The 18,075-nt window shown below is 31.8% G+C and overlaps 1 protein-coding gene across 1 annotated transcript in view; it reads left to right on the top strand.

Moving 5' to 3' along the window:
- The window catches only part of LOC143249257 (uncharacterized), a 51,576-nt gene extending 35,100 nt beyond the window's left edge, over positions 1-16,476 (top strand). Inside the window, exon 7 of the mRNA XM_076498779.1 lies at positions 1,094-16,476. Coding sequence (XP_076354894.1) covers positions 1,094-1,375 — 282 coding nt within the window. The 3' untranslated portion in view covers positions 1,376-16,476. The remainder of the gene's footprint in view (positions 1-1,093) is intronic.
- The last annotated feature ends 1,599 nt before the right edge of the window (positions 16,477-18,075 follow it).

Below are 18,075 nucleotides of genomic sequence, written 5' to 3' on the forward strand. Positions count from 1 at the left end.
ATTCTACCTATGTCCTCAGATCAGTTATTTTTCCATAAAATACTGTCAGCTAAAGAAATAAATAAATCCTTTCAACTGATTAATCTGGTCACTACTTCTCAGTTATATATATATATATATATATATATATATAAAACAGATTTTGATCATTTGTTATGTCCAGTGGGGTTGAAGGTTTTCTGGTGTGCAGTAATGCCTTGGAAGATACTAGATGCATTTCAGGTGGGTACAAAATTGATTGATATTGCTTATTCTGGGTTCTGCAAGAAACATCTATTCAGATTTATCACACTTCTCAGTTCTTATAGGCCTGGATGAATAGGCTGCTGGAGGATGTTGTGTGTGTGCTGATATATGTATTTCTCTCAATACTTATGTCACCTTATTTGCACAATCTAACAGTAGGTGGGTTTTTGACTACTTTTTTAACTATCTTAACCATTTCCACTAAATTATACACATGAATGCCTATTTTAATTGCTATGAGTGTCTCTACACTACTTTTTAGGGTCTTTTACCTCATTTTCACAGGATCCATATTTGTGGTGAGTGTTGTCTAGGCAAGTGTGTTTTTATCAAACCAATTCCATACTAGCAACCACTAATTTAATATATTTTATCTAAGTTACAACATCCTGTAGAAATGAGGTGTTCCCCAAGACCCACCTACGGGTTGATCCAGGTGGTATTACTTGTAGACTATTATGAATAAACCATAAGTGGATCTTGCTCATTCCTGATGATTGTTAAATTTAATAAATCAGGGTCAGTTTGCATTTAAAAATTTAGGGAATTTGGTTCACCTATTGCATTGCTTCAATTTCATTTTGAGAGATCCTGATGAGTAATAAAACTGCATAACCTACACTTGGTATTGCTGACACAAAAAATATAGCTGATAAAATGGAAAAAAAAGAATTTCCTGTGCCATGACTATTGTGGATTTTCTCTTGTTTGTAAATATTTTAATTAATTTTCAGTAATATCTTCTCATCTATAGTGATTGTTAAAAGTTTAAATTAAATTTTTGCAAGTAGAGCAATTTCACAAAAATCTATATGATGTAAGTTTGATTTGATATTTTGAAATGTAGAAATATAAAGAAAAAGATGCCTTCGAGACAGCAGTAGCAGAACAAAGCTCATGCAGAAAGAAAACTAAGAGGAAAATAATTGGTTCTGAGAGTGAAACAGACACAGAGAAAGACTCAGTAGAACAGAACATGCCAGCTATAACTGTTAAAATTACTTCTGGTGAAAAGTCAGTAGCAGAGCAAGAAAATGCCAAGGAAGAAGGAAGAACAGGTAAAATGAAAAAAACAAAAGAGGCCAAATCAAAGAAAGATATGGGGCTTGAGAAAAGTAGTAGGTTATAGGCATTATTCTGCCTTGTGTAGTGTATTTTGTTCATATTTGTATCCACTCTGTGGATACTGATCCATCTCAGCACAAAAAAAATTGTTCAGACTCAATACTCTGAGCAGGTGTGTATTCCTAAAATTAGTTATTTATCTATAGTTTGCAAATCATCATTAGTAGTAATAGCTTAGAACTAACACTACAGATATATGAAACTGTGTTTTTGTTGGGATATTTATGTCTAATTGATGTCTGTCAATTACTGTTTTACTTCTAGAACTTGGCTTCCATCACAAATAATAAACCATCTAAGTTGTTTATTGATTTTAATCAATATACTTACATGTGTTACTAACTAGATCTTTGTATTGACCTTTTGTAGATATATTGTTAGTACCTTTGTGTTTATAGCTGTATCACAATGGTAAGTTTTAAGTAAAATTTTGAACTTGATTTATGTTGCAGAATTTGCCCAAGTATTGTGATTTAGTTTTCTGAAATTATTTTTGAATATAAAACTTATATGTAAATGACAAGTCTTTCAAGGCCAATATCAATTTAAAGCTGTATTTTTAACTGTTGCCAATCAAGAATTATACTTGACTTTATTAGCTATTTTTCATCAATAAGTCAAAGTATGGAAAACAAAATCATTTAACTAGAACATCATTGTGAAATTTATTACAGTACTTACAAAATATATTTCAAACAGGTTACATCAGAGCAAAAGAAATATGATTTTTGTGTGATACATATTTGTCATGAATCATTCCTCACCACAAGAATTGTATCATAATGAGATTAAATTATAGTGACAAGCCATCATATTCTTCTTTTAAAGTATGATTAAGTATGGTTGAGGTTTCTTTCTGTGTAAGTATGCATGTGATATAATGATATATTTCCATTTTTCAAGCAAAAAACTAGTTTGTTTTGTACCCAGAATGCATGTGTTTACATTAGCTGTATGTGATCAAAGATTCCCATTGTGTATCTGTTCTAAACACAGTTTTATGATTGTTTATCTCTTAATACTTATTCAAGATTCTTTTATTCTTGATACTTGATGGCTTATATTTCAGTTAAAGAACACAGAGATTATAGTAAAATAGGAAAACCGTTTTAATGCAAAATGTGGGGTGTAAATGTTTTGTTTCTTTTCCTGTAATTAAAAGTATTAATATTTTCTAGTGATTTTAATCTTCATTTTATATTTCAGTAATTTTCTAGTCTTAAATTTAAGTATTTAAGGTACCTCTTTTTTTGTTTATACATAGTATTATTATGCTTAGGCATATTTTTGCTATGCATGTGGTTCTTGCTGTTATATATAGTTATATTCTTTTTTTATGAATGTTGTCTTTAAATTCATTCATTAGATTATCTTATTTTATGTATATTTATTTCACATAACTTATGTCTATGTGAACAAGATTGGATTATTGTGATAGTATGTTTCTCTTCTCAAAATGTGTATGAAGTCTTGTTGTATCTTAAGAATAGGATTAGTCAGTTTAATGTAAGTATAACTGCTAAAAATATGTATAGTGAAATTAATAAAGTAAATTTTCTAAAACTCTTTCAAGCTTTATGGTTTAAAAATAATATGTAATTTTTATGATATAAAACTTATATTTATGGTCTTCTGCAACATTCCATTTGATTTCTTGCTTTAAAAAGTTCAAGCAAAGAAGATTGTACATCATTGGAAACTTCTGTACACTGCATTTATCTTAGAAGTTTTTGAATGATATTTCTGACAACTGAATCTTATTAAGAACTGTTATGGCAGCTCAAAACTTCTAACATAGAAGCAGTTCAGAACAATGTTCAGATAAATTCAATTGACTGTTTAAACAAGTATTTTTTTTATCAGTTTGTGCAGAATTATTTTTATTTTAACATATCTCTTTACTTGATATAAAATGGGTATTGCATGTTTTGATAAGTAATTTGCATTTACATTTAAACTTTAAATTCAGAGTATCAATTGTAGCAAATAGTTTACCTAATCTTAATTTCATTTTAATAATGGCTCATTGTTTGCCTTGTTTTCACAAAAGCTCATAATTGTTGTATTCAGTGAAATGCAGGCTTGTTTACAGTTGAGAGAAATTTTTAAGTTATGGTACAATTTAATGATAACATTCAAGAATGAAATGTGGTTTCTTGAGTTGAAATACATCATAAATAGTTTTTTTTTTACTCGCAGTATTTTTGTATCTGTAGTTTACATGTGTAATGTCACTTGTTAGATTTTGTTGACAGTATTATTCAAAGATAATCATTTTACATACTATATACATACTTAGATGTTGAGTTATTGAAATAGTATGTGATGCAGGTACATTGACAGTTAAATTGTTCATCTATTATTTTACATGTGGTTGTATGTATATTTTTAAAGTTATATTTTTATTTTACTAATTTGTTTCTGAACTTTTATATGAAAACTGTTCTCAGTCAGCCCTAAAATGAATAATTTTGTTATGGTTTAATATATTTAAATGTATTAAATTTAATGTATTATGTATTATAATACTTACCATGCTTCTATCATTTTGAAAACAGTATGATTTAATATACATGGATTTTACTATTTTGCTCTATTGGAATAATAATGTTACATACTTAAAGATTCTAAAAACAATAACTTACATGGACCTTATTTTTTTGCTCTACTGTAATGATATCTTTATAAACTTTAGCATTCCAAAAACTGTAATTTAATAAACATGTATATCACATCCAGCTAGGGCTGACACAAGGTATTTTAACACCCTCTGCAAACTAAAGTTTCTTGCTCTTCATTCTTTCTGTTTTCACTTGGAAACTATTAAAATGACCCAATGTCAATTGAAGAATAAATGACAATCAGTTTAAAGAAATCAATTAAATTTTTGTTGTTATATTTCCAATATTATTGTACTGTAACTGATAAATATCTAGGTTCATTGCTTGTAATGCTTTGGAATTTAGTTCCATTTAACATTAAAAGTGTTAATGTGACTTGTAAAAAGTGTCTCTAAAGAAATTGGAATTTTCTTGCTTTCGTCTTTACAAAATGATGGAGAGTTGTGATGAAATCAATGACTTTGACAGTCCTGCTCAATAGCACATGAACCAGTCCTTAAATTCTTTTTTGCAACACACACAAATGCAAGTAATTTTTGAAAAGTTTTAAGTTTGGAAATTTATGCTCATCGGATGTAATTGGCAAAGACAAACTCTTAAAGTACAACAGCAACATTTCAATGAACGTTTTTGATACTATAAATTCAAGTACTCGCAAAGGTGTTGTACCAATTTGTATAGAAGGTGCTAATGCTATCAACTCATCAAGTTCTGATCTATCAATACTCATCTCTTTTGCATTTGTATTTGTTAAAGTGATTTAATACATGTGGACTTTAATATATTGTTTTACCATAATACTTCTCAAACTTTTAGCCTTCTGAAAACACTATGATTTACTATTCATAGACTAAACTAAGTTGCTTTACTGTAATATTTCACACACTTTTGGAAATTTGAAAACTGATTTAACTAAATATATGCGGGGTCAGTCCATGGGGCTGGTCATTTACTAGAAAAGTAATTTTATCTGTAATTCCAAATTTATTTAGTGTATCTTCATGAAATATAACATCTTTTTAGTGAAGTGTATAAATAATTACTAATGAAGCATTTTTGAAGGAAGATGTAATGTTTAAATACTGGTGTATAGAGTAGAATGTAGACTTTTTAAGTCATTTAATAGTTTTGTTTTGAGTTCACTTACTGATTATAAGTATTATTTTATTACAAGTTATAGCTTTTACAGTAAGGAAAAATTTTGTTAAATACAAGTATGATGTTTCAGTCATTTTCAGGTATACAAGTTTTAGCACTCAAGAAAGTTTTAGTATTTAAATCAAGATTCAACACTAACAATGTTTTAAATTTCACAGTTGATAGGGGTAACTTGTGCATGAATTAATGGATTATATATTTTTAGTTGAACAGAAAAAAACACAGTGAAAAAATATGAAAATGTGGAAATTTGCAAAATATTAACATAAGATTAGGAATGTCTACAGAAATAATGATCAAGGATATACAGATGTGCCTCAGTATTTGTCAACTGTAGGATTACTTAATTTTATTAGTAAGGCTTCTCTGATTTCCTTTTGTGTTTACATGTGGTGATATCTTGTTCAGAAAAAATTGTGGTTGATTTTATTCATATGTTCATGAACTTGGCAATGAAGGTTTTTGGTGTTTTTTTTAACCTGATGTTCAAGCTACATCCTATTTTACCTGTGTAAAAGTTTGGGCAGTTGTCATGCTTCACTTTGTAAATGATTCCTGGTAGGGTAAATTCATTATATAATTTTCTTGACTTCTGTTTAATTTCAGGGGGTGAAAGTGAATCTAGTCCATAAACTAAAGTTATATTTACATGTTACTATTTTCCAAGTTTCTGTTAGAAGTATGCTAATTTTCTTCTATTCATAGGATAGTGCAAGAGATGAGGTTTCTTTTGTTTTGTGTAGTTTCTTTTGACTTTGTACATTGAACATGTTTGTTTTTTAAATGTATTAATAGTTTGTGCAGTTACTATAGTATGAAATTGGTTTGTATTAGTAAAGCATAGAGTTAATTGTTTGACTTCTTCATCAGTGTTTTGTGTGGTGTACATAGTGTATACTAAATTCAGATAAAATACCATATCTCCTCACATATAGCTTTCCCAATTTTTTGATGCCCTCTGTGTGTATAATATTCACTTTCCACTAGCCTTAAAACTCCTAATATCGTGCATCTCTATGTGATATTGCTGCACTGTTGCATCCATGTGATCATGAGAGAACCCTCCACCAATAGGAGTGTGACATACCCTCCTAGTGCAGCTGATTTCTTCTATACTGATTATTCAACCATCACTTCTTAATTTGGCACTTGTGTGTAAAGGTGTGCATTTTGTTACTTATGAACTTTTCAGATATAAGCATATTTTTGTTATTTTTATGTAGATATATCTATAAAAACTTTAAACTGTTATGAAAATGTTAATCTTCAGAATTTCCTTTTCCAGTATTTCCTGCACCTGAAGATTTTATGGCCTGTTATTTTCACAGTATTATTTTATGAGTGTCAGTAACTTCAACTTTGTCTGATGTTGGACAACGTGATGATGTTCATGCTAGACTAGCAATTAAAATGTCATTGGGTTTATCTTTATCCATTCAGCAGGTGACGACGTTTGTGCTGTGTATAGTGGAGTGTTTCCTGTCATTGTCCTCCATTGATATGTTTGTCTGTGATGGGGCTGGATCTTTTGGCCAAAACACTATCAAATAGGTTTTTCATTCTTCTTCAGGAATTTATTCTAGTCTTTGTTGTTTCCAAAGAAACAGGGATTGGCATCTAGTCATAGATAATTAAAGCCTCAGCTGATTTTTTGGCCTCCCTCAATTTTACATGGAGATGTTTCTTACCCCTACAAAGGTCTTTCTTTGGCTCCTGGTCTTTAGATGATTGAGATAGATGTTTCATATACTTATTTTCACATTTGGCTCTGTCCCAATAAGCTTTATAAAACCATTCGTTTTTCCTTCTTCAAGTGGCAGATCTTGGTTAGTTAGTCAAATGGGAGAAGCCTCATCTCACACCTGCACAATAAATAATTTTTTGTGGTATATTTTTCAATGCTTTTCTCAGCAGAGATCAACATTCTCTTCTTTTGTTGAGCATGCAGCAGTTTATTTACACTTCATTGTTCTCTCATTCTCTCCTTGCACAGGAGGTTTTCTCCCTTTCTCTTGAGGACTTAGGATTTCATGTAGTCCATTATCCTCTTGGGTCATGCGTACATGCTACATTTATAGTGAATGATTCATAGAACTTAACATGGGATTCCTTGTCATCTCTCATTCATTTTCTGCTGCCTTTAATTATCAACTTCACCTGGTAACTTAACAACACCATCACCACAGTGTATGTTACTCTTCCTACCTCTCATCCATATCTCCATCTTTTTACAGATGCATCCATGATGAGATGGAGTGCATATTTTAACTTTGGCAGTTTTGAGTCAGTGTTCTTCAGATGAGTTGAACATTCATATCAATCTTTTGGAACTTTTGGCAGCACATAAATTTTCAGATCACTTTCAACTGGTGGTACGTGTCTAGTTCCAGTCAATATGGACAACTCCACAGCTATTTCCTGCTTTAATTGTCAGAATGGTTCTTGGTCACTTACACTTTCTGTTACCAAACCATTGGCCTTCTCTTCTGGGCCCATTTCCTATTAGTGTGGCTAGTGGCATGTTATTTTCTAAGAGCCCTAAATCTTGTCATGGATTATTTATAAAAACCCAACAGGATATTCTGTATGGAGTCAGTCCCTTAATTTTCAGGTTTTCAAATGGCTTTGCTCTTATCTGGATATTCCTCTTATACGAATAAGTGTTGTTCTGCAAGACATGAGAAGAAAATTGTGGATAACTGAAAATTTGTTAGTCTATTTTGTGTGACATTTTGAGCAGATGCTCTTCATAAGGCAGTAAAGAGCACATTGCAATGTAATTAGACTCAGAAATAAATATTAAAAGGAGAGATAATACAAATATTCTAATGACACACACACACACTCAAGTTGAAGTATGGTGAGAAAAATATTGATAAAATGTTATTGAAATTGTTATGCAAATATTAGAATGAAAAAGAATATGAAAAAAAACGTTATTCAATTTAGAATTATAAACACAGGAAAGTAATAAAAATAAGTTTGCAAAATAATAAAATAATAATCGACAGAAAACAATATGTGAAGGAAAATACTTTCACATTGGTAATATTAAAGAGGAAGATTTAACCAGGAATAAGAGGTAAGGTAAATGCAACTGAAGAAAAGGTTTAAGAGAATGCAAAAGTTGATGGAGCTTTTATAATTCGTTGAAAGTAAATCTGTTGATTTATATCACAAGAGGATTTGGTGTTGAGTTGAAAGATGGTGTTCAAGGTTTTCTTATGTTAACATGTGGAAGGTGACATTGTGATTAATAGAACTGAAGCATTTAGGGACCAGAGGTCAATGGAGCCTTATCTTACAGATCTTAATGTGTTCACTAAAATAATCACCCAGTCTCTGAGCTGTTTCTCCATTTTACATAGTGACATCAGTTACATGTTAAGTAAATGATGCATTATGACATACAGGTGTAATACATCCAGAGATGGAAAGTGTAACTATAATCAGTTATTGTGGTGGTGTCTGAAACGTTTGAACAGGTATAACAGATTTTGCTGGTACAACAATAGGGGCATTGCTGTTCTGTAGCTTCTAGTGCACCAAATAGTCTTTTAGGTTGGGATTACATCTATAAAAACCTGGAAGGTGTAATGAATATTTTGGCAGTGGTGGGGTTAGTCATCAGTAATTTAAAGATGTCTGTATGTACTGGCTGCAAATGTGTTCAGGAAATGGCAGGTTAAAATGCAAGGGAGCTCTATCATGTTGATTTTGATCTTTAGGTTGGGTGCCATTGGCATTGGATACTACGTGTACATAGTTATGGGCTTTTTAATGACATTGCCTGGGTAATTATGTATTTGTTATGAGGAAAATCATGCCATTTCAGTGGTTTCAAAGGGAACATCTTTGTCCTTAGAACATAAACATCCAAGTCTTGTGAACCACCTTTTAGGAATGGCAGTCTTTATTTTGTAGGGGTGGAAAGAGCAATAGTTTAGGTTATTATTACTATCAGTGTCTTTGTAATATACAGTGTTTTTGAGAGAATAGGATGAAATGTGGATGTTAACATCCTGAAATGAGGCACTTGTATCAAAGATTTGGTAAGTGTAAAGGTTGGGTGGAGTGCTGGCAAAGTCAATGAATTTCCTTACCTGAGTGTTAGTACATATAACAATACCCAAAATATTGTAAATGTAACAAATAAAGAGATTGGGGAAAATATAACCAGAAGTGGCATAAAACTATTCCTTGAGGTAACTATGAAACAGATTAGTGAGGGAAGGACCCATTTTTTTCTACCCATGGAAATGCTGGTATGTTGTTGATAAAGTAGGCTGTTAAATTAAAAGGTACTCATTGTGAGAACTAATTTTGCAAGTTGAAAGATGGTTTCAGTAGTGGAAAATTTAGTATCTTGTTTATTCAGAAATTGTTTCAAAGCTAGCATAGTATCAGTGTGCAGAATAACAGTGTAGAGAAACTGTACATTGTGGTAAAGATATAAGTTATAGGTTTTGTGTCTTAAAGTCTTTACAACGGCTTAGAACTTCAGTGATATCTTTAATATAGGAAGGGAAAGATATAAGGGTTGTAGGACAAAATCTATGTAATTAAATATTTGTTCAGTGGGGTAATTACATGATGAAACTATGGGGTGGCCGGGTTAACCAGATTTGTGAATTTTGGGCAATAGATAGAAAATTCCTGCTCTAGGATTTTTGAATTGATCTATTTGGTATTATATGGGAGTCTATTTTACATGTTCTTGAATGATTTTTGTTATTCAGAATTTGGATTTTTCATGAGCATATTGTAAAAGTTGGGGTTGTTCAGTTGTTTGAGGGCTTTTTGTATCTAAAGATCTTGTTTCCACACAACCACAGTTGAGCCTTTGTTGGCTGGTGTAATTACTGTGTGTGTGTTTCTTGAGTAAGGCATTTGTTTATTGATATTGGATCATGAAGGTTTTCTATTTTTGATTTAGTATGTGGATTTCAGTTTGATAGTCAGATGTGGTATCATAAACAGCATTGGTGTTTAAAGTGAAAGTGTCAGTGGTAGCTGTTTATTTGATTGTTTTATTCCTGATTTTGATGGGTGTTCTATCAACAGCAGTTTAGTAAAGAATTGTGGTTTCAGTTGGCAGCATCTGAAAAATCTTTTTGTATCAGCTTTAAGAGTATTTGTCAGTTTAAGTACAAGACATTGCAAAGTTTAGTCCTTTGGAAAGCACAATTCATTTTGTATTGGAAGGAGGAAGATTATTGGGAATAGATAAAACACCTTATGGTTATGATAATACAGTATTTATGTAATTTGGTAAGTTTTTTATTGTTCATAGTTTCATGATAAACACTATTGAGCTGACGAGCATTGTGGAATTATGGTAGCCACTGAAATTTCCCAGGTTAGGTATAGATTTCTTAGGGAATTTTCCATTTCACTTGATTTCTGTTTCATACTCTACAAAATCTGTTATAAGTAGCTATCATCAGAAACAAAGTGACAAAAAATGGAATTTAAAACCAAAGGGAATTACCTTGTGATGTTTATAGTTTTTAAAAAGGAAAAATATCTGTTGGTAAATAATGCAGTTAGATTAGCATATCTTTTCAGGTGTTGTTGAACATGGACATGAAAGATGGCATGAATAAGATGTGGTAAATGATAACATTTCTTGTATGAGTGTTAATATATAAGATGTAAGAAGGAAAACATGTTGACCCCTTTGCTACTTACCAGAAAACCAAATTTTACCCTCTTCTGTTCTTCTGTTCTGTATCTGTCAATTCTAGCAATAGATATTTTAAGTTGTGACAATACTAACCTCTTTCTCTATGCTCCCCCTCCTATTCATTTGCTTCATGTTTTCTCCTTCATTCGGAAGACTCCTTTTTGGGTCCTTTTGGTTCCTTTGTATTGGTCAACTCAACCCTTTATTGCTTTGTTGAACCTTCTCTGATCCTTCACACCTCTTCTCCTACCTCTATCCCATTATCTTCTTTTCCATCCTCATTCTTCCATTTGTCATCCAGCTGTGCTGTCACTCTAACTTCACAAGTGAGTTTTGTCTGGACTCTTGTCACTTGCAATTTTCCTCCTTCTGTTTTTTTTTTTTTTCCTTTTATTGTTTGTCCACAGAAATGACATACTTTTCACAATTGGTCACTGTACCATTCTTTATTCCTTTCTTGTCCTTCTGTTCCCTGTCTTTTGGAATTCTTCATGTGGCTCTTCCTTCAAGGTTTATCAGTATTGACCATCACTGGTTGCCTGGCAGCTCTTCTACTATGTTCTGGTTTTTCCAGTACCACCATGTATTCTCCTCCCTTGTCCTCACTATGCTCTTCCATTGTTTTCAGTATCTTTGATACCTAAGTGTTAAAAAGAATAACTCTATAACCAGGACACTTTTAAAAAGCAGACATATCTATTAAAGGGAATTTAGTGACATTATGAAGGTCATCTGATTTCCCAGGAGATGTCTATTTCTCTCTGTATTGTTGTAAGCGTCTCATTTCCGGATAATCTTCCTGATGGCAAGAGTGTGTGTGAAAAGATGTTAAGGATATTTTACTTTAGAAATGGCTAAATATATGTATATTTAAAACTATACTTAAACATTTAAGTAAAATGAAGGTGACACTTGGAGACTTGTTCAAAAAAATATGTTAATCAGTTTATCAAAACAGGTATGAAAAATTATCCTAAATAAGTAGTAAATTTAGGAAACTCATCTTTCACATTGTGAAAAAAAATAAGCGAAGAATAAAAATTATTTTTCTCACAGGCATGAAACCAATGAACACAGATCACTGATTTCAGGTTCTAGATTAATTCTGAAAGATTGAACAGTATTTAGATTAGTAATCCAATAGGCTTTTTTTATTTCCCAGGCAGCTTTAGTTTTGAATCCTGTTTCATTGCTGAAGAAAGTAACATCATTAATGGAATGACTGAGTTGGTTAAAGTGTTGAACAACAGGAAGATCTTTTTCAGTGTTAATAGAAGATTTATGATTGTTGAAACATTCTCTAAGAGATATTTGTGTATATCATACATACTGATGATTGCATTTTCCACACTGTATAAGGTAAATGATATTTTTTGTTTTGCAAGTGATTTCTTTGGATATTTTGAAGTTTCTTTGATTGTGGTTTCAGAAAATGAGTTGGTTTTTATGAACTTGATGGTTTGACAACGGGCTTTATTGCATAGATGACAACCATTTTTGGGTGGCATGTAATTCACTTTCTTGTGAACAAGGATATCTTTTAGAGTTTTGCTTTTTTGAAAGGAAATATCTGTTTAAGACTATTGCTGAGCTGTAGGAGATGAAAACATTCTTCAGAATTCATAAAACATTTTTGAGTTTAAACTTATAGGTAATAATATGAGGAATTCTATTTGAAAGTTTAATATTGCTATGATTTAGGATATTTTCCCTCTGAGTGTTGTTAGTCTTTTCAGTTTGGCTGTTGACTTTGGTATCTTTATATTCTCTTTGTAACATGGTTTATTTTAGATTCTTGATATTTTTTCTATAGTATTTTATCTGAGCATATTTTATTTATTTTAAGAGCTTTACTGTAAGTAATGTTTAATTTAGTGTGAGAGAGGTGACAGCTTTTATAGTAAAGGTATTCTGGTCTGTCTGTAGGTTTTTGAACAAGTCAGTATGTAAAATTCCATCTATTAGAGAAACTGGGAAGTTCAGATCATGCCCTTCTATTGTTATTGGTGTTTTTAATGTGAGAGATGGAAGTATGTTTTGGTCTTTTATATTATGCTCTAGCAACTTGACATGCTGATGACATTTTGTGTGTTTCTCATTGGATTTTCTAAGTTTTTGAAATAACTGTTTACTGCTGTAATTTAGTAATTTGCTGCTTGGTCCATGTTGAATGTTGACAGATTGGTGTGAGGACATAATTGTAATCATGAGATAGAAGATGATTAAGTTTGAGGGAAGGAAAAGGAAAGTATCTTCAGAGTGTGGAATGCATTGCTGGTTGTTCTGAGAGTTTATGTGAACAGATGAAAGACTGTTGGGTTCTACTAAAGGGAATTATACAAGAGACTGATTGACTAGTGAAGATTGTAGTGTGGAATACGTAGTATTTACACTGATAGTGATTTGGTGTGGTTTTGGAGATAATGGGAGTGGAAGGGTTTGTAGGCAAATAAGAATGAACAACAGAAGCATAAGAATAACAAATGTTGCTGTTTGTGGAATGTGATATTTTGGGGAAGTGTGATTTTTGTTTCTCTAAGAGAACTAGAAGGATCACTATGAGAGAGTGAATGAGTTTTGGTTGGTTAGATTGAGTGGTAGAGGTAAGATTGTTGTCATTTATGCCCTTACTCTTTCGTTCTTTGAACCTTTGGCCTTCTGCTTCTTTTATCATCTCTCTAAAATGTATGCTATTGACTCTTCCTGCATTCTTTTCTTTCACTTCTGTATTCTCTATCTTTATCATGCTTTTTTCCTTTAAAAATTGTCATATGTTATGATGTTGGCTCTTGTATCTCTCCCATCATTTTCTCCCTGTCATCCTGATTGGCTGTTCTTGTCTTGTCTGTGTGAACTGTTGTTATTTAGTTCACACTGCTTCTTTTCTTGATTTTCTCTCCCATCTTTTCATTTCCTTTAAATCAGTCACTCTACCAATTGTGATATTTACCCCATTACCCTATCTGGATGGCTTTGTCAGCCCTTCCATTTAGTATATTCCATTATGAAGGAAGCTTGTTCATGTCATCAAAACTGACACATTACTTTCTCTCTGACTGCTTGCTTTCATTCATCTATTGCAGGAAATTGTTCAGACTGGTGTATGTATTACTCTTCACACTTTTCTCACACACTATCCTTGTCATTTGGCTATTCTTTCTTCATTAGGCTACAAACTGTCTTCAGCTGTGAGTTGAATAAAATGGTGCTGGCATGCTTTTAAAAATAATATTTTGTGGTCACTCAATGTACTGTCTTATGTTGTGTTCCCATGGGCTTCCCAATGCTTTCACACCCTTTTTACTTTTAACAGAGCACAAGAATCCATACCACTCATTAAGTCCTAGTTTCTTTTTTGGTAGAACATGGAGGATTTCTCTTTATTGTGGCCAATTCTACTTGCTAGAGAGTAGGGCAGTCATGTTTTGTTGATCTAACTGGTTGGAACACTCTCATACTGCAGACTGAATGAAAAATACCAGATACCACTTGGCTTTTGAGTAAAATTGACCCACCATATAAAGTTAATCTTCCTCTGCCTGGATTTCTCTCATCCTGCTGCTGCATAGATATCAGATTCTCAGGTGATTTGGTGTTGGATAGATGCAGAACCAGCTATCATAAGCCCTAACTCATCTTTTGGGACCCACCTTCTCCTGCAGACCACATGAAAAATACCCAGCATTGCTGATTTTGGATTTCAGTTGACCCACTATGTATGACTGGCTTTCTTCCATACTGCTGCTATCCAAACGTTATTGGATAGGTGTAGGACCAGCCAGCATGAACCCCTCTGCTGCAGACTGAACAAAAAATTCCTGATGCTATCTGGTTTTGAACAGAAGTTGACTCTTTATGTGCAGTCTGACATGTCCTAACCACATTTTACTAGTTGGCATGTCTGTTATTTCAGACTGTAGACTGTACATGCTTTCAGCTCAACTTATCTGCACATCTCTTCTTTACAGGTGAAGAGTGTACCCTGCTATATATGAACTATTTTCTTGTACTGTTTCATAGTAGAGTGTCACACTCCATGGGTTCCCTTTGAGCACTTTCAGAAGGGTGCTCATTTAAGTAACTTTTGCTATGTGAAATGCTAACTATATGTGAGTTGAGGTAAGGTATCATATATTGGAAGTTAACATTCTTCAACACTGAAAAAATGTATTTCTATTAAATAGCTCCACTCACACATCCCATTCATCCTCCCTACATTCAGTGCATTTTTTCTTGCCTGATCTTGATTGAATAATCAGTATAGAGGGAGTCAGCTGTAATAGGAGGGTGTGTTACACTTTTACTGATGGTAGATCATCCCATCGTCATTTGCAGGAATAGTGCAGCAATATCACGTGGAAATCCTTAATTTTTACGTGGGAGTTTCATGGATAGTGGAAAGCAAAATTTGAATATAGAGGGCAGCACTAAATCAGGAAATCTTGTGTGATTGGATGTATTTATCATAAATACAAATTTTTTTCAGTGTTGGAAAATGTTAACCTTAGGGGACTTTTTAGAATGCCTAGCTTCTCATGGATTACATTATTAGAAAACTAGTTTGTTACTTTTGTTGTATGTGATTTTTCTATGAATTTTAATGAAGCATTGTGGCTCATGTGATGTTAACATTTACAAAAGTTACTGTATAATTATTTTCAACTGTGAATTGTATGTCTTTGTGTAGGATGTTTGTGTGTTTAAGGAATTTTGTCTTCATAAGTAAAACTGTTTTGAAAGTCGAAGATGAAAGGAATTGCTTACAAAGTTTTTTCTGAAGTGTCTCAGGACAGAATTTTTGAAATTTTGCAGTATAAAAAAATATGAGAAATAAATCAAATTGTATTATCTTTTTAAAATCAAAGCCAGATGCTCTTTAGTTAGGTTAGACTAATTTCATTAAGTATTTCTACTGTGAGAAGAAAAAATTCACAAGCTATTTGTGACATTCTACTCATCTGGAAAGAGTCAAGCTTTATATGTTAGATATTTCATATTTATTTGAGAAAATATTTCTTTACAAGTATATTATTTTTACACTTTTTTGGCTTGATGGATAACATGAAAAACTTGAGTTTCATCATAGTAGCATTAATTAGTATCTTCCAAAAGATGTAGGTTAGTAAAATAAGTCAACTTTGTTGAACTTCTTACTATACTGCCAGGAAACCAGTAATGTATATTTGTGTAAAAACCTTTATGCAAACAGTATATATGTATATGAACACTCTACAACTGTTTGTGTAGTTGTGTGATGTAGAAATGTCAATTTTGTTACTAAAATGTTTTTAACACATTCATATGTTTTAAGTGTTGTAATTTCAATATATTTTTCTTCATGAATTTTTGTCAATTTTTACATATTTTATGCACATATTGGCAAAAATATTGTAGGCTGGTGAATTTTTATGATATTGTATTTTGTGGTTTCAAAACTGTTGCATTAAATTTGTAGTGTTTTAAATTGTGAGAAGGACTGATAAAATTAAATTTTAGTGTAGTTTTATTTTCAATCTCTTATTTATTAGAAACTTGTAGATTCAGCAGTGGGTCTAACTGGAGTTTGGTGTTATGTATATATGATTTACATCAAGTTTGCCATTTAAAAAACTGAATGTCAAATAAAGAGTTTATACTCAAGTGTGTTGTGTTTCATTTTCGACAGCTTACTGCAGCACTTTTGTCCACTGTGGCACAATCATTATTACTCAGTATCATTTTCTAAAAGATTAATTTATTCATAAATAGTATTGTAAAGTATTGTAGATACTGAATAAAGAAAAAACAGTAAACTAGCCAGTGAAATAATGAGGACAACAATATCAAAAATTCAAGAATTCATAATTATCATGTAGTTCAAGTTACAATTGTTCTTCCATGAGAAGACTAAAAATATATTAGAGAAAATGTTTAAACCTTTTGTAAGGACAATAAATAACCTTTTAGCAGTTAGAGAATGTATTTTAGCATTTTAAAATATACAGGAGTTAAAAGTGTTTGAAAATCTTGAGTCCAGAGAAAGCAAGAAATAGTGCAAAGTTACATAAAGTTGAACAATATTATTATACAAGAAAAAAAGCATCTCTAATACATTGTATATATTCTGCTTTTGTATATATTTTGTTATTCATCCATATTGAAGTGAATTTTCAATAAATGTTGTCATAGTTTCCAAACACTTCTTTTAATTGTATTATGATTATAACCAGTCATTTTTTTCTAGTGCTTGTTTTTTGTAGGTAGCTGATTTTTTTTTAAGTTTGTGAAGTGTCTTTAAAACTCAAATGCATGTTTTTCAAGTACATTTCTGAACCAAATGAAAGTTTAAACGTCTTAAATATATTTATTATTGATTCTTTCAATATTGCCAACCTAAGGGGTTGAGCTTGGCCTAGTGGATACAGCACTGGGTTGTAAATTAGACAGTCTGTGGTTCACGTGTCGAGATGCTGTTGAACACTCTGCACTTTCAGCATTATAAGAATGACAGCTAACCTCATTATTCATTTTTAAATTGTATGTGTCCTTTGTGGTAGTGAGTGTTGTTGCCTGGCTGTCTTTCATCTGGTTAGTAATTCAAAAGTAGGAACCGCTATAGGTAGTTATCACCAACCTAACCATCTTGACCCATATGCACATAAGGAGAGCAACATTAACTTTGGGAGTCTAGGGCTCCTGAGTTTTGTGGAACTCTGCTCTGCATATAAAGTTTTTTTCATTTACTGACTTAACACCACCTTGAACAATTATAAAGACTAAACACTGGTGCAAATTCAAATTAGAACTTTTATATTGCATAAAAACATTCTTTTGATATACACATAATGATTAAATTATTTATTAGTTTAGAATACACAATATGATTTATAGAAGTTACAAGAGTCAAAATGTAATACTTCATATGTATATAACATTACAGTATAACAACTCATAAAGTCCCTTTCCAAAAAACAGGATCATTGGTAATATAACAAACAAAGTGCAAATAAAAAGCCAACAGTACCCCAAATATTTCCAACCAACTTAATAATAATGATTGTGAAAGTTGTAATGAAAACAGACCCTTTTTATGAAGTAATTCAAGTATACAGATCAACAATATCCCAGGCCATGAGACACAATCATTGCAGGTGTGCTGTCTACCAACAAGAAGTGAATACAAATCATTTGTATGGACAAACTAAAATCATAGTACACTGACTGAAATGTTTCAGCTCTTTTGGTACTTATTTTGCATGT

The sequence above is a fragment of the Tachypleus tridentatus genome, chromosome 4 (assembly GCF_004210375.1).
Source record: "Tachypleus tridentatus isolate NWPU-2018 chromosome 4, ASM421037v1, whole genome shotgun sequence".
NCBI lineage: Eukaryota > Metazoa > Arthropoda > Merostomata > Xiphosura > Limulidae > Tachypleus > Tachypleus tridentatus.